This window comes from Cyanistes caeruleus, unplaced genomic scaffold (genome assembly GCF_971803275.1).
Source record: "Cyanistes caeruleus unplaced genomic scaffold, bCyaCae1.hap1.1 HAP1_SCAFFOLD_87, whole genome shotgun sequence".
Taxonomy (NCBI): Eukaryota; Metazoa; Chordata; class Aves; order Passeriformes; family Paridae; genus Cyanistes; species Cyanistes caeruleus.
In genome coordinates this window covers 992,669-1,017,338 of record NW_028255892.1, presented here as the reverse complement: position 1 = coordinate 1,017,338, position 24,670 = coordinate 992,669, and the positions used below count along the sequence as shown (strand labels likewise).

Sequence of the window (24,670 nt, the reverse complement as noted above, 5' to 3'; positions counted from 1 at the left end):
TGGGTTTAGTCAGAAGCATCAGTGGCCAAAATCCCAATTTCCTTTGGTTTAGTCCCACCTCAGAGCTCAGTTGTGGGGCAGGATGTGGGTGCTTGGGGCACTGCAGCGCATGAACGATGCACGGTCCCCAGGGGTGGTATATCTGGAAACATTTATTACAAGTGTACATCACTTTTGTGCTGTTTTTCCTATTGGGTTAGAATAGTGTGAGCCTGGATAGCCAATAGTATAAATGTTCAGATGGCTGCTAAGGAATAATAGTCATGATCAATTCCATATTAGCAACATCAGTTTTATTTCCCTAGGACAAGTGCTTGTATAACAATTTCTTCTGCAAACTACTCTGCTTCTGCTACTTGTTACATTTTAGAAACTCTGTTCCATCCATCCTGCCTTGACTGAGGAGCAACCTTTGTTCTCTTAGGACAAGTTCTCTTTGTTTTCTCTCTCCACCGGTCAGTCTTGGAGTTACTCTTGGATCTCTTGAACAACAGGGTTTGGCCCATTGTCAGGCTGTAAATAATGAGCGGTGGGACCACTGGTGCTGTTAAGTCGATTTATTGCTGGAATGCATCAGAAAAGGTCTCAGTCTGAAGGCATGAGATTTTGGAGGGGTAACAAGTGGGCCATAGCTCAAAGGTAGTCACGAGTTTCTTTGTTACACAGCAATATATCACATTTTGGCCCAATGGACAGCTGACATGGAGTTTATTATTACTTAATCACCTTTCACCTTTGCCAAGTTCTGCTGCACTGTGTCTGCTTTTCACCCAATACACTGCTAGCTCACCTACACACATGTGCTTCTTAGGATAATATTTAGATTCATAGCTTACTCTATAAAATCACACAATTACAGTTGAAATCTCTCCACCATCTCACTCAATGCAGTTTCTTATTTACTTATGGCATATTCTTACTTGCAGCTATAGGAACATAAGCTTATGATTTCTCGACTCAACGTCTGTGAACCTTTAGCATTGCATGAAACCAAGCTCCTTCCAAGGCTGTAAATTAAACCCTTCAGTATCTGTGGAAGTTTCTGTCATTTCCCACAGCCCACCAAAGGATTTGTGACACTTTGTGACAGAGGAGAAGCTCCCAGGCAATTTTGTGTTTGCTGTAGGGAAGGTTGGGTTGCTCTGCATCAATTCCCAGAGCAGCGCAGAGCATTGGCTTTGTGATGTCAGGGCATGGATGCCACCTTGTCGTGGTGACATCCCAAGGTTGCCTTGGTGCACGGAAGGCCTCAGGGTCAGAGCAGCTCTTGGGCTTGCTCAGTGCAGGAGCATCCTCCTGCTTGAGGCGTTTGTCAGTGGGCAGCTGCACACTGACAGGAGCCTTGTTTGTTTTTGTGGTGGAGCAGAGTGTGCAAACTGGCACAGCAGTGCTACAATGATGGAGCAGCTCGCTGTTGCCGTTTGCACCATTTATGTCATCGGCTACTCTGGCTATTATCTGACCAACCTGGCACGTAAGTAGAGGTTTTCCCTGGCTGGAACCTGAGCTGGCTTTTGTAGGTCTCCCTGCTCTTTCTTAGTGACCGGGTTGCTATTGAAACACAAAGACCATGAGGATGCCCCTGGTTTGGTAAAGCTCCTGTCAACACCTTCAGCAAAACACAGGGTGTCTGTAGACAGGGGGCTGCGGGCAGCATTTGCAGGGCTTCTGTTCCCTCCACGGGAGAGCCTGTGGCAGCAGAGTCTGTCATTTCCTCACTTTGCTGGCTCAATCTCTTGGGGTGACTTTACTTTTAAGATAGCTCTGAGAGCTCGGGAAGTTGAAACTGCTGGAGGCTGATGGGAGTTTTTTCTCCTGACTAATTCCTGGCCATGGGTGAGAATTGGCAGCGGTTTTAACTATTGAGAAGTGAGATCAACCTGTGAACACCACCTGAAGATGTGAGGCCGGGAATTTCTTGCTCTCTTTGGTTTCTGGCTTCTGACGAGGTCACAGGGCTCTGTCTCGGCCTCCTCCCCCGCTCCAGGCCGGACAAGGCTGCAGAGGGCGGGGTGGGGGGAGAAACGGAGCCGGCCGGCCTGACTTGGTTTGCAGTTTCTGCCACTGAACTGAAACCTGACACCATCAACATCTGCAGCTTTAGCAAGATTTTAACTCTTTTACTACCTGCATGAGACTTGCAGATTAATCCTTTTTTTCCAGAGAGAGAGAGAGGGAGTGATCAACCATCAACCCATCAAAGAGAGTGAAGAAACAAATTAAATTTAGAGGGGGAAGAGAAAGAAGGAGATGCTTTAATAAGCTGAAATATTTTTCTGTTAAAGCTATGGAGATGGACAGTAGTGTTCTGAAAAAATCTCCTTTAATTCATGACAGAGTATATTGGGAGGAATGGAGAGTTTCCAAGTGTGGATTTTGAGCAAATGATGAAGTAGTTGTGACACTGTGAGATGCTGGAACAGAGGGGGAGAAGTAATAGTTGAAGATTTGTGTCTTTTAAGAAGCAAAAAAGAAAACTTCTGTTTCCAGGGGGGCTCAGAAAAACAGATAAAGAGAACTTTTGCCTTTGAATAACTCATTCATAAAAATGACATCCCTGGACTCATGACCCATAACACACCTCAGAGTGATGGGAAATGGGAGGAGACAACTGATGGCAGATTTCTGGGCAGCTGGCATCAGAGAAATAGAAAGCTATGAAGAAAGATAGTTTTCATGTGAAAAACTCCATAGATAGCAGAAGAAGACTTTTGTTTCTCTACAAAGACTGATGAAAAGACTCCAGCAGGAATTGGGACTGTTGTAAACACCAAAGTTCCAAAGTTTTTTGTCTCTATGTTGTCATGTGAACAAGAGAATGGTTGGGTAGTGGGGGAGAAAAGGGTTGTTCTGGAAGTTTTATTCTGGTTTCTTATTCTTGTAGTTTTTGTCAATAAACTTTCTTTATTCCATTTAAGTTTTAAGCCTGTTTTGCTCTTGTTCTAATCCATATCTCACAGCCAGAAATAAGTAAGTTTCCTAGTGATTTTTTAGTTGCTGCTTTAAACAACACCAGTCAAGCAGGACACCTTTGAAAATGCAGACTGGGAGATCTTCTCAGATGCTGTTCTAAATAGGCCACGGTTCTCTCCAGTTTTCTCAAAGAATTTGGTTCATTTTCCTTGCCCACTGCAGGTCATCTGAGCCGTGTGTTCAGAGGTGCCGATCCTGAGGTGAGTCAGAAAGGAACATTTGATGTTCCTGGTGTTTCAGAATTGTGCAGGGAACTGTGAGCTTGGCCTGTGGCAGTAGAGTGCAGAGGGCCAGCTGGGTGGGCTGAAAGAAGATCCATTTCCATGTTTACAACAGCAATAGCAAAGGCATTGTTGGCTATTTCCTAATTTTCCATTGCAGAGCTTTAAAAGAACTCAAAGCTCAGCTTTGCAGAGAGAACGTTGCTTGCTGATAGTAGCCAGGGTGAACTCTCTAATTCAGAGCTATTTGCAGCCTGGCTGAATTAACCCATTTTAATTTACTTGGAGAGACTTAGAATCCCATTGCTATCAAAGCTGATGATTTGTGCTTGGTAGAGCTGGTTGTAGAAATAGAGCTGAAGAGAAATAAGGTTCTAAATGATAGGAGCTGCCTGTCCCTAACTCCACCATCTGTCCACAGAGCCCAGAAGCAAGAGCAGACTCTGCTGTGGCTCCCTCTGCTCCTGGAGAAGAGGCCAAAGAGGAGCAAAATGAGCAAAAGGAGCACGAGCCTCCAGCTGTGGTCACAGCCCAGCCTGACCATGCCCAGACAGTAAGTGCCAGTGCTGGGTGCTGCTGTCTTTAGTGCAAGGCAGAGCTGCAAGTTTCTGAGCAGCCAGCACTTGCTGTTGCTGGCTGAGGATGCTGAGTGCTGGAGTCCTGCCAGCACCCAGCCATTCCCCCATCCCATGGCAGCTGGAAATTGGGCTTTGAGCCGTCGTGCTGAGGCCCCAAAGCGCTGCTGCCTGCGGGTGAGCAGCTGGCTGCTTGGCTCAGGGAAGCTCTGTCTCTTGGCTTCTGCCAAGCCATGGCCAAGGGCTCACACGGCATTTCTGGGGCTCACAGGGCTTGCTTTGTTTGCTGTCCCTTTTTGGAAACCTCTGCATGACCTGGAGAAGTGTTCTGCAGTTTTCTGGAGTAATTCTTCACTTCTGCAGAGTCTTTTAGGCCACCTGTCTTTTGGCTTTTGATAAGCTGCAATGAGATGATTGTGTTGTCCATGAAGCTGTGGCCGGCCATTCTTGTCCTGTGTGGCCAAAGAAACAAACTGTGTAGTTCTGAACCCTTCTTCTGAGGCAAAATCCACAAGTGGCAAGTTTCTCTTGATACGTTTTGTGGTGAAGTCTGCAGCTTTGGAAACTGCATTGGAGCCTAGTGTGGGGGCAAAGCTGCAAGTCCTTGAGTGCTGTCTTGTGTTGCTAAGAACCCCTTTAGAGATGGTTGTTTTTTCTCCTCAGAGCTGTTTTCCTCCTCCTGCCTCTTCTGTCCTGACACTCCCTGTTTAAACTATAAATTTCTGCCTGTCCTAGTGAGGTGAGACAATTCCATGGTTTAGGTGGTTTTTGGTGACTTTGGTCATACATTCATTACATGACCCATGGCTTCCTTCATTGGCATCCCTAGGGGTGTGTCAATTAATTTGTTGGTGGGGCCTTTTGAGGATCTCTGTCAGTGCCACTCAGAATTCTCAGCTGACAAAAGAGGGAGGAGAAACACCTTGGTCCTCTTCCATATCCTGAGGTGGCCATAGAGGCTCTCTGACCTGCAGCAGAGGATCAAATTGCACACATCCTTGTCTCCTGACTGAGCAGGATTTCTAACAAGAGTGTGGATGTCAGAGGGGCAGGAGTGGCAGGGCAGGCCTGAAAAGGGCAGCTCCCAGGCACTTGCTCTCCATTTGTGTGTACAGAACATCGAGGCAGAGCCCCAGGCAGAGCTGCCCGAAGCTCCGATGGCCATCATGGCAGTGAAGAGGAGGCCTGAGGAAGAAAGGAGAAACATCGAGGAGGAGATGAATCTCCACTGGCAGAGAGGAAATCAACGAAACCAGGTGAGTGAAAGTGAGGCAGACACTCCACTCATGGAAATTCCTCTCTGTCGTTCTTCACAGGCCTCCGAGGAGGAGCTTCTGGCAGAGCTGCAGGAAGCTGAGGCTAGGATCAGGGCAAGAGAGAACAGGCTGGAGGAAGAAAGGAGAATCATCCAAGAGAAATTAGATCTCCTCGCTCAGCAGCAAGAGGCTCTAGAAAATCGAGTGAGTGAAAGAGCGATAGGCACAGCAGTCACTGCAGTCTGGTGCTTTCTGCCCTTCTTGCCTTTCCTCTGCAGAGCAGCAGGGGGCTGGGCTGATGCCTCTCAGTGCCATCCTGCTGTAGTGTCTATCCCAGCTGCTTGGAAGGACATTTCCTGCTGTGCTCAATCTCAGCTGCTGCCCTGGACAGTGGCACCAGTCATTTGCCCCTTTTGCCAGCACTCATCTCAAGGGATTCCTGCTGGCCTGCTCCTGCTCTCCTTGTTTCTTCAGGGCTTTTTGCAAGTGAACACAGTCCCCCAGACAGATTTGGAATACAAGCTGCAAGCTGTCTGTATCCCTTGGTGAATCTGCTGCTGTCCTGCTCTTTCCCTTTGCTCACAGTCAATGAGCCTTGGCACACAGGGACAAGCTGTGGTCTCTGACTGCTTTGTTCTCTTTGACTTGAGGTGGACGTGTTGATATCTCACCTGGCAGCCTGCGAAGGCTTCCAGCAAATGCCTGCTGATGAAGAGCCCCAAGGTCGGCGGGAGGCACAGGTACTGTCCCAAGCACAAGTGCTGCAGGCTGAGCACCTTCTGAAGATGGTGCAGGAAAAGAGGACTGAGGGGGAGGAGCTCCAACATTAGAACAAGGAGCTGCAAATGTGTCTGCAGCCCTTGGAGGGGGAAAGGGATCCTTGGGAGGAAGTGCAATGGTCGTTGTTGCAGTCATCCTTCAGAAAATCCAGGAAAATGGAATATGAAACTGGCCATCAACTTGATTAAAACCAACCTTGCGTTTTGACCATTTGGTTCCAGAAGTGGGCATCCAAAAAATCCAGTTGATGAGCTTTGCATGTGGCTAACAGCAACTTCCTAAGGGCTTGCATTTGAAAAGGGAACTCGGGGTAATCTCTGCCAGCCAGCTTTCTGACACAAACTCCTTTCTTCTCGCAGATCTACACAGGCTCTTCCATTCAATCTGCTGTAGCAGCAGCAGCAGCAGCAGCATCTAAAGGAGACTTTGTTGCCCAAGCTGAGCAGTGGAGCCGGGGCAGTTTGTCCATTTCCAGCAGTGACACATCTGCTGCTCAGCTCCAGGAGAGCCAGGGAGACTTCGTGGAGCAACTGAGTACGTCTGGTGTATTTCTTGTCTGAGGGACAGTGTATTGTGTGCACGTGCCAGCAGAGCTGTAGCAAATGATCCTCCTCACTTTGGCGTCCCAGAGACATTTAGGACTCCCCACAGGAACTGCTGTGCTCTGAGGCAGCGAGAGAGCGCTCTGGCTGTTCCTGCTGCCTCTGAGGGCAGCTTGGACTGGCTCGGCTTTGCCTGGCATTCCCTTGCCACTAAAGGCAGAAGCAGGAATTGTTCTTGGATCAGCAGGAGGCTGTGGCCTAGCAAATGATCTATGCAAGTTCTGTGTGCTAGTGGCCAAACTGAACAGAGTATTTAATTCCTAAATTCTCCTTAGACTCCCGACTTCCCACCTGTTGTCAGCACCAAAAGACTTCACAGAAACTGATTTGGGATTTTGTCTTTTTGTTGTGGTTCTGTTTTCTGTGTGGTGTTTTTTATAGATTTTTGTTTTGGTTTTGGTGGTTTTTTGGTAGTTTTTTTTTTCTCCATCCTGAAAGAGCTGTTCTGCCCCATGTGTCTTACTGGTGTCATTTTTAGGACTGTTTTTATTGCCTCTACTACATCTACAAGGTTTTTATGAGAATGCTGTATTTTTGTCAGTGAGGACTCCTTTGAAAGAACATCAGGTGACAGCAGAAACAGAGAGAAAGAGATGTTTTCATTGGGCCCACAATGAAGAAACAGATACTTGTATAACAATCTGTAATTAATATCCTAGTTTTATTTTTCTAAAGATGTGTCCAAGAGACACATCCACATGGTGTGATCAGATAAAACAGCACTGCAGGCATTTCTCAGGAGCGAGCCTGCAGCCCCTGTGCTGTGTATTCCTCAGATCCATGGCACTTTTTCATCCCTGATTCCCAGCCATTCCCATGACTCTTAGAATCCTACCTATTGGCCCAAGCCCTGCTCAGATCAGTCTCTGGGAAAACACATCAAGCCCTCTGTGATTCTGCAGCACAACCCATTTAATCTGCTTCTTGCCCATAACAGCTGCCAGTGCTGTGCTCTCAGAAAAGACCTGGTGGGGCTGAGAAAAGATCCCAGCTGATTTGGTGTCTACCTTCACCTGCTGGCACACAAAAGGGCCTTGATCTGCACCTGGCTGTGTCTGATCTCCAAGGCAATGCTGTTGTGTCCTGAACGGGGGCCACAGCTTGTCAGGGGCTCAGGCTGGCTGTGTCTTCTTGCCATTGCTTGTCAGTGCTCATGCTTGGCCTTTGCCAGCCTTGTGCTGTGCCCTGCTGTGCTCTCTGCGCTTCATTTCCTTCCAAGGACTGGACAAAATCAGTCTCTCTGCTGCCCATTTGTACTGCACAACTGCCTGTCTTGTTGCTGCTGTGCTTGCTGCCCAGCTGACCACAGAGGGTTCAGAGCCCCAGACAGCGGGGCTGCCTTTGGCATCTCCTGCAAGTTGGGATCTCTGCCTGAAAGTCAGCATCTTGCATTTTGTTTCCCTCAGGGAGGATGGTGAACAAGGAAAATCCCATCACAAAATACATTGAACTGGAAAGTCTTGGCAGCGGGTGAGTCCAACCACAGTCACTTCTACACAGCCATGGGCCAGGGGTTTCACTGGTGGAATATCCATCAAGTGGGAAGTCAGACAAGTTGTCCACATGTTTAGACAGCGGGCTTAGTCTGCCCCATCTCTCAGTACTGGCCAGAATTTGTCAAGTGTGCTCAGAAGGCATTGTCAAATACATCTCCATGCTGCCAAGGTCTTGCCTGCAGCAAGGAACAGAACCTGGTAAATCTGCTTGTCTCTCAAGTGTGGGACAGCTCAGGATTCATTTCCTTCACATTTTTGGATGTCTCCAAATCATCTGCCCACACTAATGAAAGGAGAAGAATCTTGCTTGCCTGAAAGCACAACCTACCCCCAAGGAGAGCTGTCAGATAACAGTTCTCAGGAACATTTCTCTCCAAGAGTTTGCTAAAGGAAATACTCCGTGCTCAGGATTAGAATTGCACAGTTTAGAAGCTGATATCCGAGATGAAGGAATAAGCTGCCTTTTGGAGCTGAGGCAGTAAAGCCCAAGGCTTCAGGAACAGGCCCAGTGCCCAGGCACTTGAGGGGAAAATGCATCATCTGCCTTCTGGCAGACCCCTCCTGCAACCTGCAGCTTTTAGGCATTTACAGCAGAGCTCTCCTGTCTGGACTGGCTTCCACTGCAAGATCTAAATGGCTTCTCCTTTCTTTGCTGCTGTTTTGTTTCTAGGGGTTTTGGAGAGGTTTCCAGAGCACTTGACATTGCAACAGGAGGAGAGGTAAATGTCAACAGCCCCTGCAGCCTCTGCTGCTCTCCAGGCCTTTCCCCACTGCTGACAGCTGTGGCTGGAGCTTTGAGGAGAGCTGTGCTGAAAAGGCACAAGAAGCACAGACTGGAGCCAGCCTGCAAATTGCACTTGGAACAGGCTTTGTGGACAAGGCAAATCGCCAGTGGCCACATGTCCTGTAACTGGCCCCCAAGGGCACAGAGAAATGGGCTGTTGGAATGTCACTCCCTAATTACTCTGGTGATGAGGTCTAATCACAAGGCACTTTGGCACAGCTTGGCTGTGCCATTCCAAAATCACTTGCTCCATGTGTGTTGTGGTCTCATGCTATCAGTTTTCTCAAATTACTCCTTTTCAATGTCATTTGAGGTGGCCATAAAGAAAATAAATGTGCAAGGAGTGAGTAGGAAGATACTAACCATGAATGAAATCAGGATCATGGAGAGTAATAGGAGTCCCAGGATCGTGAATTACTTAGCCAGGTGAGTGGTCACCGTCCTATCCCTTGAATGTTTCTTTACATACTACAAGCATGAGAGCTTAAAACCCCACTTTGGTCAGTGGCAGGAAATAGAGTTGTTAATGATTATTTCTCTACTTATCTCCAATGGATGGGAAGAGACTGCATTTTGTCTGCATGAATCCACCCTGGCAAATGCAGACTGAAAATTGTTCAAAACCCTGCATCAGCCCTATCTTAAGAATTCAATACCTTCTAAGTTCATTGCCTCCACAGTTCTTTGGGCTTGAGTTTTTCAAGTTTCTTAAATGCTGATGAACCATCCAAGAGAGGATTGCCCTTGCATTGTTGCCCCTCTTTTCCATTGCTGTGCATGCCGGGAAGACTAGGTGCTTATTTCCAGAAATGCCATGCGTGACAGGTTTTTTATCTGGGCTCTTCCTAAACTGCCTTTCTCCTTGAGACAGCACAGACTGCAAACACTGCACAGCCTAGAGGCAATGTCTATGCCTTTTCTTCTGCCCTTGTCTCCAAGGGACCCAGAAACAAGACTCAAGCAAAAAACCAACCTAGCCGTGCATGTTCACCTGCATGGCCTTGTTTCCTTTTTTCAGCTACCTTGTGCATGAGGAATTCTGGCTGGTGATGGAGTACATGGACGGAGGCACTCTGAGAGATCTCATTGACGAGATTCAAATGTCTGAAGGAGAGATTGCAGCTGTCAGTCGGGAGGTCAGGGATCCCATCTGTGCTTCCAAGGCCTTGAGCTGCATTGTCTGGGAAACAGGGGCTCAGAATGGGAGTGATTTCATGGGCCAAGCTTGGTTTCTGTGCTGCTGCTCGGCTATGGGCAAGCAAGAGCATCTCAAGGGAACTGTCTGCCAGTGCCCCTACACTCCCTGGACTCACTTCCTGTACTCTTATCCCCTGCTCTTGTATTCTAGCTCTGTCTCTTGCATTGGCATTTGCAGTTCTCCACTGAGAAAGGTGCTGCTCTGCTACTGTGGGAGCAGCAGGCTCTTGCTCTCAATGGCGCTGTGTTCTGCCATTCCTCCCCATTCCCCTGCAAAGGGAACCTTCCACAGCTGTTTCCTTGCTTGTGCGATGAACTCACAGCACTACTTTTTGCCCCCCTGGTTCTCTTTTCTCTCTCAGTGCCTGCAAGGACTGGATTTTCTTCACTCCAACCACGTGATCCATCGAGATGTCAAGAGCAACAACATCCTTCTCAGAACCGACGGCTCTGTCAAGCTGGGTCAGTGTATTCTTGCTCAGCTTCAGCCTTCCAGGAATGGGGGGTGTGGGGCTGCTTTCAGTGACTGCCAGCTCCCCAAAAATGCTGCTGCTGGCAGTGCAGGGGTCCCCCCTGCTGTGGGCTGAAGGCACAGTTGCAGGGTGCACACAGCTATGACAAGGAACCACAAGCAGCCAAGAGTGCTATTGCTCTGTGTGTGTCTGTGTGTGTTCCTTCCAGAGGGAGGGAGCTGCAATCTAAACCTTCAGGGGAACAAAAGGCACTGCTGGAGGAAGTGTAAGAAATGGGGGGATGTTTGAAGTAGCCAATTCATATTTCCTTGGCTAAAGCCCTAAGGAAAGAGAGCAGGGAGTGTTGTCCAGGAAATTCAAGTGCACATTCTCAAACTTCTACCGGGGAATTCTTTGCCTTGGCTTCCTAATTGAGAGTATTAAAATTAAAAGAGTATTTTGCTTTCTCCTCAGCTGATTTTGGCCTTTCTGCTCAGCTCACCCCTGAGCAAAATCAGCGGTGCTCGGTGACCGGGACTCCTTGGTGGATGGCACCTGAAGTGGTGAAGCGTCAACCATATGGCCCCAAAGTGGACGTGTGGTCTTTTGGAATTGTGGCAATTGAAATGGCCGAACAAAAAACTCCTTATGACAGTTTCACTGCTCAATCGGTAAGGAGCAAATACTCTCTGATCCCGCTGTCTTTCTCACCTGTCCCGGGTTCTCTGCTCACTGCACAAAATCCCATGACCATCTGCTTGAAGTACTTCCACCAAGGCCCCTTCTACAAATGTCCCTGCAGCACATCAGCATCTGCTGGAGCTTTGGTTGCAGCACTGGGGGAACTCAAGCCTTACCTCGCCCAAACCATCTCCATTCTCAGGCAGCATTTTGCTTTGCCTTAGAAGTCGTTCCAGCTCTTTTGGCTGTGTAGATGGCCCCAAGAATAGGAAACAAGCATCTCAGAGCTGCTGTTATCTTTCCAGAAATGAAGCAAAGAAACTCAAACCAAACCAAGTTTCTAAAACAGTGCTTTTGAGAGAAGAAGTGCAGCCCCATTCTTCTCACAGGGAAACTTGTCTGAAACCCAGAGATGAGGCTGTAAAGCCAGAGTCTCTTCTGCTTCTTATGCAGTGCTGCTGAGACACTCAGTGACCACCTTCTTTCATAACCCAAGCCACTTTCTCCATATCACCAAGCTGGAGCCTGGTGACGGGGAGAGCCTGCCAAAACCTCCTGTTTGTTTCCTGGCACTTTCTGGGATGGGCACAGCGTTAATGCACTGACTTGAGAATCCAACGAGCACAGGCTTACCACAGGGGTGACACTTCTGATTTCACCATGAATATTTTCCTTTTGCCACATAAGGGAACCGGAAATTTTCAGAGTGCTGAGAGACAGAGCTGCAGGTGGCTCCTGTGTGCCCAAACAGGCATTTTCAACCCAATACATTTGTGGAGGCATCTTAATGTGTCTGTGTTGAAAATGAGATTCCAAAGGTTTGTTTCCTTCCCTGAGGAACACCTGCTGCATTTCCTTTCTTTTCTTCCAATTACCATCATTTTCAAGAACAAGACAATAAGCTGGATGAGTTTTGTTTTATGGCAGCTGTGCTTAAGGGACCAACAAGCACTGCAGAGATTCTTTTCATGTAAGAATCCTTGGAAATAGTACAGTTAGTTAGAATAGCAAAATCCCTCTTCCAAAAAGGCTGCCAAGCTGCTGGGAATCCTCCAAGAAGGAAACATGTATTTGCTGATGTAGTTGCCACTAACTAGATCAGGCAATGAAATCAGCTGCCAAGGCAAGATCTGCTGGATGTTAGCAAAGCTGTGGCTTTGGGGCTTGGGTTTTTTCATGATACAGGAAAGTCGTCATCCAAATGCTACAGGAAAGTCATGTCTGCCTCTCTGCCAGGGCAAAAACTGCCACTGCAGAGTGGAGCTTAAACAATGGGCTCTGGGAGAGCAGTTCCAGATGGGAAAGAAGCAGGTGGAGCCTTGTGTTTCCTTTTTCTCCAGGCTAAATTCCACATAGCCACAGAAGGGAGCCCACAGCTGCGGCAGCCCGAGCAATTCTCGCCTTTGCTGCGTGACTTCCTGAGCTGCTGCCTGCAGAAAGGCGAGGCGCAGCGCTGGTCTGCCAAGGAGCTGCTGCAGGTAAAATGCCAAAAGGGCTGCAGGTGAAACAGTGTCCCAGGGATGGGCTCCTCCTCCACTGAAATCCAAGGCATCAGATGAGCCCCCATCCTCCTCACTTCCAACCTTGGTGCTGTTCAGCTGACAGTGGGGAGGAATCCTAGACTGGGCTGGGCTGGCAGGGAGTGCTGGGTTTTAGCGCTGGCTAAAATCACCAGGGCACTTACTCATTTCTTGCTGGGAGCTCTGGATTAGGAGAAGGGCAAAACAGGCTTCAAACTTCAAAGGAATAACAAATTTTATTAGCAGGCCCACAAGAATAAGAAAGGTCTCACCTGTGCAGTGAAAGGGTTCAATCTCACCCAGGTCATGGCAGTCACGGTGTTGGATTTCAGGCTGTGCTGAGCCCCTCTCTCTGCCCGGGAGCCGCTGGGAGGGGAGGCTCGGCCTGGAGCCGTCGCTGCACGCCGGGGAGAGGGTTTAGTGTGGGCAAGATGTCAGCAGCCGTGGCCTGGCCCAGCCTGGGGCTGGGGTCCCGCAGCCTCCATCCCCCGCCCGGGAGCCGCTGGGCTCTGGCCCGGCCTCCCCCAGGAGCACAGGCCGTGGGCGAGCAGGGCCGGCCTCACCAGAGCTCCGTTACCTTCGGGCTCCGGAAGCAAAGAGGGCCAGTGCCTGGGCTGGTGGTTTTCAAAATGTGCATCATCACAGAGGCGCATCTCATTTCTAAATGGTGCAAAATGTTGTCAGTTCTCAGAACTAGCCAGCCATTGGCCTGTCTCAGGCACAGAGGAAGCTCCCAGCAGCTTCTCTCAAAGAAATCACTTCCGTGCGGGGTTTCTTACTTCTTTCCCTAAATGTCAATTCATCTCAAACTAACTCACAGGGACATGGAAAGGTCATCTAGTCTGTGTCCTGCAATGAGCAGGGACATCTTTCAAGAGATCAGGATACTCACACCTCAGATATTTCCAGGGGTGGGCCACCTACCAGCTCTTGGGGCAACCTGTGCCACTCTTGCCCCATGCCCCTGACCTACTCTGACTCAATCCCCTTTCCATTTCAAAAGTATTCCCCTGCCTTTGAAGCTCTTAGCTTGGAAAATCATGCTTTCTTGTTGTTTTATTTTCCTTTCTGCAGCATCAATTTATAACATCGGCCATGCCTGGGTCCAGCTTGGCACCTCTCATCGTTGCCGTGAAGAAGTGGAAGGAGGAGGCAGGAATGCAACAATCAATTTATAAACTGTCTTCTCCATGAAAAACTTAGAGTAGGATTACAGAGTAGGACTGCAGAGTAGGATTGTAGAATAGGATTATAGAGTAGGATTGTAGTGCAGGATGGTAGTGTAGGTTTGTAGTGTAGGATTGTAGAGTAGGATTTTAAATAAAATTTCTAAAATCTCAACTCCTTTGGAACATTTCTCTCCTTCTGACCCTGTGAGAAAGCTCAACATTTCCTCCTGAATTGTCAGTTTTTTCTTAGAGGTGGAAAGTGACATTGATGGCTTCTTTGGTACAGTTTGTAAGGGGGGAAGGCTCCTCTTCATTCATCCTCTCCAGACCACACTGCCTTTGGAATATGGCCAACTGGCCAAGTTTTGCCCAGCTCTGGCATTTCTATTTGAGGCAGAAACAGCAATGGCATTTGCAGGAAAAACCAAAGGAGGAGCAGTGCAACACAAACATCCTGTGCAGATGCAGGCTGTGCAGATGTGACTCGAGACTATTTGGGCTCCTGCCACTTGGATTTGTATCCCTAAGAGAAATCTCTTTGGCTGGAGGAGAGTCTGGCTGAAGAGAGAAAGCAGAAAGAGCAGTGAGGGTGCTGTGCAAGGTCTCCTGTGGTGCAGAGCTGTCAGCGACTGTGAGGTGAGAGCGGGCCCGGCCTTGGCCAGGCTGGAGCCCCAGCAGAGCCCTGACAGAGCCCAGAGAAGCCTGAGCCTCGGCAGAGGCAGGCTGGAAGGAGGCCCTTGGAGCTGCAAGAGGCAGCAGCCTGGCCCTGGCTGCCTCTTGCTGGCCCCAGGCAAATCCTCCGCTCTCAGAGCCAAGCTGGCAGCTGGCTGCTCCTGAGGGGAAGCGGCGCCGTGCTGGGCACAGCACACACTGGTGCCATGGGCTGTCTGGAGTCTGCACAGGAGGAGAGAAAGGCAAAGAGCAGCCCAGGGCTGCTGCCCTGCCTGACCATTGCTGCTCTTCTGCCGCCTGCCCTGGAACTGCTGGCAATGGTCAGCAGTGTGTGCAGCACTCTGGGCACAGGGGGAGGGAGCCGGGCTGCTCCGCAGGCTCCAGCACAGGGCAGTGTCCTTCAGGCACGGCATTTCTGCCAGGGGAACCGAGGCCAGCGTGAGGCACTGACAGCAAGTCAGGGCACATCTGCACGAGCCACTGCCTCACACAGCTCTGGGACCAAGCGCCTGCAATCCTGGAGCTCTGCACTGAGCCACAGCAAAGGTGTGAAATGCAGAGGACTTTGCAGAAATATTCAGGGGCACCAGGCCAGCCTGCTTGGTGCTCTCTGGGGCACAGCAAGCACTGTGCAATGCAGCTCGGAGCTGCTGGCAGAGAGGGACTATGGGCATGTGCCTGAGGCTTCTTCTTGAGTAGTGATTTGGGAGGGAGCAGAAGGGTCTCAGTAGGCAATTTGTGTTTTCTTCATGAATTGCTGAATGAAAGACACAATGTGGCCTCACGCAGCAAGAGAACTTGCAGAACTTACTGACTATAAGTTTGTGCTGAATTCCCAGAAAAGGGAAGTGTTGAAGTGTAACAAACAGGGCTTTTGAATTCAGGTAGCTCCTGAGCCTTCATCCAAAACAACCACCAGGAGGCTGACAACTATCTCGTGCAGAGCCCTGCTGCAAGGGCTTCCATAATCACGGAATTAGAAAATATGAAGCTTAGGAAAATAGAATGTGCCCATCAAGTTAAAAAAGTTTAAAAGCTTGTCCTGTGCAAAGAATGGACAAGTGAGTTTGTGGTGGAGCTTTCCTCCTCACTCCTGGCATTGAATAAACAAATCCCTGCTCTGTAGGCCCTACACTATGGAGTACTGTTTTCTTGATTACGTTTTGCTCATCGTAATCACACTATGCTTTTCATTTTCTTCTTAGAACCTTCTAAGCATGAAGTGAGTAAGACAGTGAGTTGTGTATTGATAGGGCCAAAGAAATATTTCCAAATGCCATCCCGGGAAAGGAAAGGACGTGCAACAGCGCTGGGGAAGAGCGTCCCTCGCACAGCCCTCAGAGCTGCCACCATGCACAAGATGGCGGCCGGGGCTGAGGCTGTGCCACCATGCACAAGATGGCGGCCGGGGTTGAGGCTGTGCCACCGTGCACAAGATGGCGGCCGGGGCTGAGGCTGTGCCACCGTGCACAAGATGGTGGCCGGGGCTGAGGCTGTGCCACCGTGCATAAGATGGCGGCCGGGGCTGAGGCTGTGCCACCGTGCACAAGATGGCGGCCGGGGCTGAGGCTGTGCCACCGTGCACAAGATGGCGGCCGGGGCTGAGGCTGTGCCACCGTGCACAAGATGCCGGCCGGGGCTGAGGCTGTGCCTCTCAGAGCGCTCTGCAGCCTCTGCCAGCCCAGCCCCAGCCCCGGAGCAGCGCAGGGCGGGCAGAGCCCCCTTCCAGCCGTCTGCTTCAATGGACATTGACAGACACCCGGGCCACGCACACAGGCTGACACCTTTGCTCTGTGCACACAAACACGTACCACACACTTGGGAACCTCGGCTGGCAGCATTTTCAGGTGAAAATACAAAGAAACTCTAAGGTTTGAATGTTTTCAAATAGAATATTTCATTTGCCAATAAAAGGACCAAAAGCAGAAAGGGCCATCCCAGCCTGTTTCTTCCATGCAGGAATAGTGTCACAGTGACTGTGAGCTGATGAAGACGGAGATGGCATTTAATCCAAAGCAGATTGTGCAGTGGGTGCTCACCTGTGATATGTATCCCTCACAGTACCTATTTATTTGGAACACTAGGAAGATTATGAGCCTTGGCAAGATATTAACCCTTTCAATACACGGATGAGACCTACAAACCTTGTTCATCTCTCCAGGGACAGAAAAGGACAAAATAATAACACACAAAAAAACAACATAAAAACATCAAAGTCAGTAAAAAAAAAGGCCAAACCTCAGATAGAAAAGAAATGAAAAAATGGAAATTGAAACTAAAATAATCATTTAGTAAGGCCATAGGGATAATCATTGATAGACTAAAATATCTCATTTAATTCATGAAAAAAGTATAAAATAAAGTATTAAAACTATAAATCTAAACAAAAGCATCCATTAATGAAACAAATGTTAAAATAACTGTAATCCCATTAAAAGCTTGAACAGAAAATAAATAAAAACAATAACATGCCCATTGCACCCAGGGAGAGAAGTAGAAAACTTCTGTTTCCAGAGATGATCAGAAAAACAAATGAAGAAAACATCTGCCTTCAAACAACTCATCCTTAAAATAACACCCCATGAATTCATAACCCATAGACACACCTCTATGAGGGCTGTAAAAATGAGAAAAATGTCACAATAGAAAATTTTTTTCCCAGATGCCTGCTATTTGTAAAAATAAAAAAACACACAAAACCTGTTTCTTGTAAAAAAGTCTTCATGATACAATAAGAAAAAACTCCTCTCCCTACAAAAACTAATAAAAAACTTGTGTAATGAATACTGTTTTAACATCCGAAGTTCTATCTCTATGCTGTCAGTTAAAAAAAAAAACAACAAAAGTTATTCAGGAGAGGAAAGGCATTCTGTAAGTTTTATTCTGGTTTCTCATTCTTGTAGTCCTGTTAATAAAGTTTCTTTATTCCTTCTAACTTTTAAGCCTGGTTTTCCCTTCTCCTAATCCATATCTCACAGTGAGAAATGAGTAAGTGCCCTGGAGATTTCAGCCAGCGCTAAACCCACCACATTATTTAGTGCATTAGCCAAAAAATCAAATTAGAGAATCTCAGCCACTGCACCAGGCTTAAGCTGAGGATCCCCAGCCAAGCTCAGAGGGAGGAGAACACAGCATTTGTGGGATCCTTTCCAGTCTGACTTGCTTTAGCTGGAGCCTGGGGGAGGAGAGAGCAGGAGAAGGGTTGGCTGAGTCCTCTCCCCTCTGCCTTGCCCTTCTCTGCTGGATCCTCAGTTCATCCCACACACACCCCAAGACTCCATCCCCATCCTACTGGGGCTGACGGGATTAAAGGAGATAAAGAGGAGATTAAAAAGATAGAGAGGAGAGAAAAAGAGAAGTTTAAATGCAATTTAAATATGAAAGAAATACCTATGTTAGTGACTGCTGAGAGTTCCAAGGGAGCTGAAGGGTTTGGGAAGGGCCAGGAGCCCGTGAAGGGCTCAGGAGCTGCTGCTGCCGGGAGGGAGGAAATGCACCAATGGCTCCCAGCAGAGTCTGTGCTTTGAGGCTCTTTCCCAAACAGCTGCAGGAGGGAAAGCAGCTGAGTTTGGAGGAAGAGTTTTCTGCTGAGGTTTCCTGTTTGGAGCTGTCACAAGCTTGAGCTGCTCAAGGGAAACGCGGCTCTGCTTCCAGCAGGGCCCAACTGCCCGGGAGCACAACTTGGTTCCCTGGCCCTGAGCCAACGGGCAGCAGCAGCTTCTGTTCCCTCCTGGCTCTTGTGTCATTTCCAGCAGCACAAGGCACACCAAGAAAAGCTCCTCCAGAACATGCCATGAGAAACACAACCTGATTTCATGGCATGAAGGAGCTCTGACAGTCCCACGGGCTCAGGGTTGTTTGTCAGTGAACAGAGCAGGGAAAAGCACAGACACATTCCCTGCACAGGGAATTCCCAGGAGGAAAGTGCAGCACTGGAGGATGAGCTTGGATACAACGTTCCCACGGCAGTTTTGGGGATAAAATCGTCAGCAGAGAGAATAGAAAAAGTGCTACCAAGGGTGGGCTGGGGAGGGCTGGTGCTTCCCGGGAGGCTCCCGAAGCTCAACAGTGTGGAAGAGTGGCTAGCTAACATAGGTCGTGTTCCCATGCAGCAATTAGCTGAGAAAGAATTAAACATCAGTAGAGTGTAGTTGGTATGAGATGTTGCAATGTCAGAAAGACCTTAGTGATAACTGTGAACTGAGAACAGGACACTGTGATCAGAAGAATGTGGATTCAGCACAGATGAACAACCACAAGAAGGTGGAACTAGGTGGAGTTGTCCTTAAACGAAATACCCAATAATGAGCTTGCTTTTGCACTATGTAGGAGCCTAATTATTGATGTTATATAGGGAGTTTGGAGTTGCCAATAAAGGAGACTTGCTGATCATTCATATTGAGTGCTGCTTGTCTCCCGCCGAACTCATCAAATGGCGCCCGAACAAATGGGACCCTTGGGACCTTTGGGACCTTTGGGACATTAAAAAGCGAAGGCCACGGGAGTCGGCGACAGGGGACGGGTCCTCCGCAGCAAGGACGGCGAAAAGCAACGGTGCCGCGCCCCAGGCGACCTCAGAGGAGAGTCCTGGCCGTAACGTGCTGCCAAACCTTGTAGGGCTGCAACAGCGCTGACGGTAAGATGGAAAGGCAAGCAGCACATGATTTATTTACCTGCTTTTTAGAAAAGCCACAGCTTAAGGGTTTTGATTTGCGCAAGGAGCTCCCTGGATTTCTTGCTTATGGGTATGCTCTCGCCTTTGCCTCCCACTGCTGGGCAAACACTCCTATCTATGCTGCCCATGGAAAGAGGGAGGGAGAGTCAGAGAGAAGGAAATAATGAGAAAGAAATTCCACAGCAAACACTGAAACAACAGAATCTGTTCAGTTACGGCAGGATGTGATATATCCTGAACTATTTGCTTCACTTTTGGAGTCACTCTTAACACTACAATCTTATTTAAGTTCCAACTTTGCTACCCTGGAGGAAAAGAATCCAAATTTAGATTGGTTTCCACCCGAACCAGGGGGACATGGGGGAGCACTGAGGTGTGCGCAGAGAGCGGGGGCACCCCTGGGACAGAAGCAGTGCAGAAAAAGTTCCAAGGCCACACTGAACAATTACAGAAACAGCTGAGCAGAAACAGGTGGCTCAGACAGCTTCAAAAAGAGACAAAATAGCCAAAAAATCACAAACTATATGGTATCTAATTCAAACTTCATCACTGTAATTAGAAGTTGATAAGCTGCAATGGTCACCGTTGTTGCCACCTGGTCCTAAGAGACTTTTGTGTCTTTGCATTGCCTGCTTTTGTAAAAATTGTGCCCCTTTTTTCCTCTATCAGTGAACAAGAGAGATTGAGAGAAACAACTGTATGTGTTAAACTTAACTTTGTGAGGTTTTTGGGGTTTTTTTCTGCGAGAGTATGTGGAGAATGTGAAGAAAGATAACAGCAGCAGAGAGCAGCAGCAGGGCGGGCAGTCCACCCACCCCCCCTCTAAGAAAAAGCACTGGGATAGTACCCAGTTTGTTAAAAAGTCATGATTCATGGGTTTTTTAAATGTTTTTATATACCCTTTTAGAGTAAATTTTGTGTTTTAAGTAATAATGAATTTATGCAGTTGCAGTTTTTTGGAGTTTTCCTGGAGAAATTATTGTGATTCTTTGAAAGTTTAAAAAGGCCCATTTTCAAGAAAAAAGGTGTTTAAGGTGAATATTAACAGAAGTTACCTTGCAATAATTAGCCTTAAAACCTAAGGTTAAAATATGGTATAATTTACAGCTACTAAGAAAACCTTACAATTAATGTTATCTACAAAAGAGATTTATGGTTTAAAAAAATTAATTAGTAAAGAGAACTTTACTGTACAAGACAAAGTTAAGTTAAAGTATATATTACCCATTTGCTTGTTTTTTCCACAATTTTAATAAGGTAATTTCAATGTGAGTCCTTTTGTTATATAAAACACATATAACTGCATATATACCAATTTGGATTTTAGATTTTAGTTTAAGAATTGGTCTTTATGTTTCTGAAAAGTGCTACAGAAGCTGAATGGCAACTTGGCCAAATCCTGTGTTGTTGTGGTTTTTCTCTAGAAATACTGCACTTTAAAATCCTAACCAATTTGAACATATACTAGGCAAATTCCTGTTATGAATGTGTATTTTTAGTACTATTTGCAGTTATTGTGAGTTATTCTCAAAGCTAGATGACATAGAATTGTGATGTACTTGTTACATTTTTGTAATCTTTATAGTGAATCCATGTTACTGTTATATTGTGTTTAAAAGGTATATATCAAACTTTTAGTTGCCTTTTTGTAGTAACAGAATAAGATTAAGGTATGTTTTTATTTAATATAGATTAAGTGTTAATAGAATTAAGAAAAGTCAAGTTTTATTATATTTAGGCTTGAATGTTTTTAAGTTAAGTTTTATAACTTAGATATTCCTTTAAGGTTAAGTTTGTTACTTCCTTTTGTCATAAATAATTATTGTTAGGTTTAAATATTGTTTAATTTAAATTATTTATGTTTTATTGGAGACACTTGTCTAAACTGCAAAGTATAGTTATTTTCCTAGAGAGATGAAGATAGCCACAACTGAAACAGCTGTGACAGAACACTGATGAACACCTGCTTGTGGATAGAAGGGAATGCAGTCTGTGACACCCTTGACTTCATCAGGGGTTCTATTGGTTGTTGCAATCTCTGCAGTTTTTGTTTGTTATAGCTTTCTTATTTTTCAGTGTTTCCAGAATTTTAAGAAGATGTACCATTGCTGAGGATCAGCTGCCATGGGAGAGGCTTCAGATTAAACCAACTGCTGCATGGTTTAATTGGTCTGGAACCTGAGGCTTCTGATCATTTGCTTTGTACAAATGCATTTTAACAGTTTGCTGTGCTGTAAGCATCTCCTAGCTGCTGCTATTGAGAACCTTGTTTTAGAAATGAGTTAAGAGGCATCTTTCCAGTTTAAAGCCAGGCCCTGGCCAAGCCTTGACTTTACCTGGACAGAATGTTTGCCAGCAGATCCAGATGTTTTCTGTACCAAATCAGTATTTGAGTCACTTTTTGACTCAGCAATTTGACCCTATTAATATGACAGCTGGATCAGTTTTGAAGTGGGCTTGGAGAATCATTTCTGGAGGTGGTTGTCCAATCCTTCACTGATGATTTTTTGTTTCTATTTGTTTGCAAAGTATGGGATGCTGGTGCAGTGTTTTAGTAATTAATAGTAGTTTTATATTACATATGTTATTAATAATGTTTATAATTTGATTGATTTTTAACTGTTATAGGTTCTTATTCATTGTGTATATGGTTTTGTGTTAATATTGATGTGTATAACAGAAGTACATCTCGTTTTTATTTAAAAAAAAAAAAAATGGGGGAAATTGATGCCCTAAAAGCATTTGATTAGTGTAATTCATTAACTTCAAAGGAAGAAGTGTCTGTGTTTTGTTGGCAGGTTCAAAAAGGTCACCTGTCCATCTGACCAGACTGTGCCTCTGAACACACGAGATCCAGTGAACAGAGAAGTCACCACACAGCCTTGGTACTACAGACATGGATCAGAAGTGGAGCTGTCAGGACACAGTTGTGTCTGAACACTACACAGACAGTTGCCAACAGAAATTTTATGTTGTTATTATGATGTTGTGTCTCTACCAATTTTTCAGTTATCCTTTGTTTTAAGATTTAGAAGGATGTGAAGAACAACCTGAACATCAAAGCCCTCAGTCACCGATCAGCTGCCAGCTGACATCATGGGAGCAGTGAACGTTCCAAGATTGAATCGTGTTAGAGAAATTCTGTAGAAGATCTAAGAAAAGTGTAGAGACTCCATCTAACTGTATATAAAGCAAACTGTAGTTGTGTGTTTACCCTTTCAGCAAATTGCTTCCACACTTAGACTACATATATACCAGAGCACCTGTGTTAAAAGTAGTTAGATAATAGTTTAAGATAATGAGTTTAGCCTGTATAGTAATTGTTATATTAGTATAAAGTATAAGCATTTCCCCCTTCAAAAGCTAGTGTAAGCATTTTTGAAAGTTCATTTAACGTTAAAGTTTAGCTGTGAGTTTGCAAGTATGGTGTCATTTACATGGAACAAACTGCTTATGGTAATTGTGTTGTGTATAGTCCCGACCAACTGTCTGCTAACTAACATCCAAAAGTGACAGAACATATGGGTCACTCTGGCACATTGAACTGGCCAAAGGTCAATGTGTCTGAGCCTAGCCACACCTGGAGATCCTTTTCACACCTGTCCCATAGGAGTCCCTGAATGGGATCCTCAAGCATTTAAAGGTTTAGTTAGTAATGAGACTCGACTGAATGGATTGGCAATGTTGCAAGAGTGCAATTGCACTGTTGGCTTCACATTAAGACAACTTGAAGCCTGCAGGCAAGCAAAAATTTTCAAAGTTCTTAATGTTACCATAGGGCCCCTCAGAAGAATTAGATTTGTTAGGTTGCACCCATACCTCAGGTGGATGGATAATGTTTGAACCCCCAACAGAAGCCATTCTAACAAAGTAATGCAGCACTGGGCTGCAGACAACCCTATAGCTGATCTCGTTACTACACAGAGTAAAGCCTTTATTAGTGGTGCAATCTCACAGAACAATTACCAAAGTGATTACCTAGTTCCATATTCCTAATTTGTGGAGATAGAGCATGGAATTAGATTCCTGCTAATCCACATAGAAAACCCTGTTATTTTGGGAAACTTACTTTGTTTCCATCCAAGCTTACATCAATTGTAGAATGTAGCTGATAAAATAAAAAACATCAGTCAAAGTGAAGCCTGAATGAATTAAAGCTTAGCAACTCTAAAAAGTCTCGCTTGTTAGACTAATAAAAAATTGAATTTAATATCCACAATGTTAAGTGAACTTTCAGCAGATGTGAGTAGTGTACGTCATGCAGTATTATAAAATCGAGCTGCAATTGACTTTTTGCTCTTAGCACAAGGACATGGTTGTGGGGAGTTTGAAGGCATGTGCTGCTTGAATCTTACTAATCATTCAGTTTCCATCCATGGGCAACTGCAGCAGCTACAGGATGGGTTACATGCCCTGAAAGAAGATAGTGACCCCACTGGAAGTTGGTTCTCCAGCTGGGGCATCACTGGATGGTTGAGGTCTCTTGTGCTGGAGGGGGGACGGACTTTACTTATAATGTTAATGGGGATGAAAGTCTAAGTTGTGTGTTATCTTGGCTTCATAAGAGTATAGAATGAGTCACATCCAAAGCCTGGTTTGTGCAAAAAGTGAAAGGGGGAATTGTTGCTATATTTTATATATTAGTAAAGGCCTGTCTGCACAAACCAGTCTTTGAAATAAGTCGTGATATTAAAGGCTAAAGTCCTTGAAACCCTCCTGCAGAAGAGAGAGTAAAGCAAAACAAAATCCTTGTGTACAGGAGAAAAAATGTAAACCTGTGTGTGTTAGCCAATAGTAACTTGCTCTGCCCACAGGCCCTGTAGAACCCTATAAAAGGTGTGCTAAAGATAGAAATAAACGGTGTTCACGTTTACTTCTGTGAAGAGCGGTGGGTTGCTGGTGGTCCTCCAATAAAGTTCTACAAATGAAACATAACAAATGTCATTGGGGTGCAGAGGCATTGGTGAAATTGATGAAACAAAAATTAATCTCGGTACGGATGCTAACAATGGCAAAATCAGTAATGTCAAAATGTGAAATCTGCTTAAAAAACAACTCAGTGACTAGACACAGGCATAGCTAGGGAAGATTAGGATAGGAACAGAATCAGGATGACACTTGGCAAGAAGACTCTAGTAGAGTGAAATTTGGGTGGACCCTAGAGTCTTTGCTCGGTCCTATAGCAAACTATCAGAAGAGAGACATGTTGTACAAACTTACAGGTCAGGTAGATAAATTAGCAAGAGTGACCTGAGAAAGATTTAAAGAACTAAACGTACAATTACAATTTACTACTCCTGAAAGAGCATGGAGTGTGTGAGTTTTTTAAAGGGACGGATTGATCATTGCTGCATCCACACCGCAAATGTAACTGCACATGTAGAATATGACATCAATCAATTGCAACAAATAGAGCACGGAGCACAGGAAGAGCAAAAGGATTTGTCTACAAGTTGGTTAGTCAAAATCTTCAAAGGGTTAGGGTGGAATGTGAGTTCATGGATTAAATCTATCATTGAGAGTGTGATCATCTTACTAACTGTATTCTTAGCAATTTGGTTAGTTGACAGCATCTTCAAGGGAGAAATACAGAAGAAAACGTCCTGGAACCAGAAAA

At 46.1% G+C, this 24,670-nt stretch overlaps 2 protein-coding genes across 2 annotated transcripts in view; both read left to right on the top strand.

Moving 5' to 3' along the window:
* LOC111942164 (uncharacterized) overlaps positions 1–24,670 on the top strand; it is a 360,854-nt gene that overhangs the window by 200,467 nt on the left and 135,717 nt on the right. Inside the window, 1 exon segment of the mRNA XM_086873093.1 lies at positions 23,940–23,945. Within this exon segment, the coding sequence (XP_086729219.1) occupies positions 23,940–23,945 (6 nt within the window).
* On the top strand, positions 8,579–11,730 carry LOC147646689 (serine/threonine-protein kinase PAK 3-like). The gene is made up of 5 exons (XM_086873089.1): positions 8,579–8,622; positions 9,001–9,113; positions 9,706–9,823; positions 10,247–10,391; positions 11,705–11,730. Exons 2-5 carry the CDS (start codon positions 9,052–9,054, stop codon positions 11,728–11,730), a joined length of 351 nt encoding a protein of 116 aa, XP_086729215.1. The 5' UTR covers positions 8,579–8,622; positions 9,001–9,051.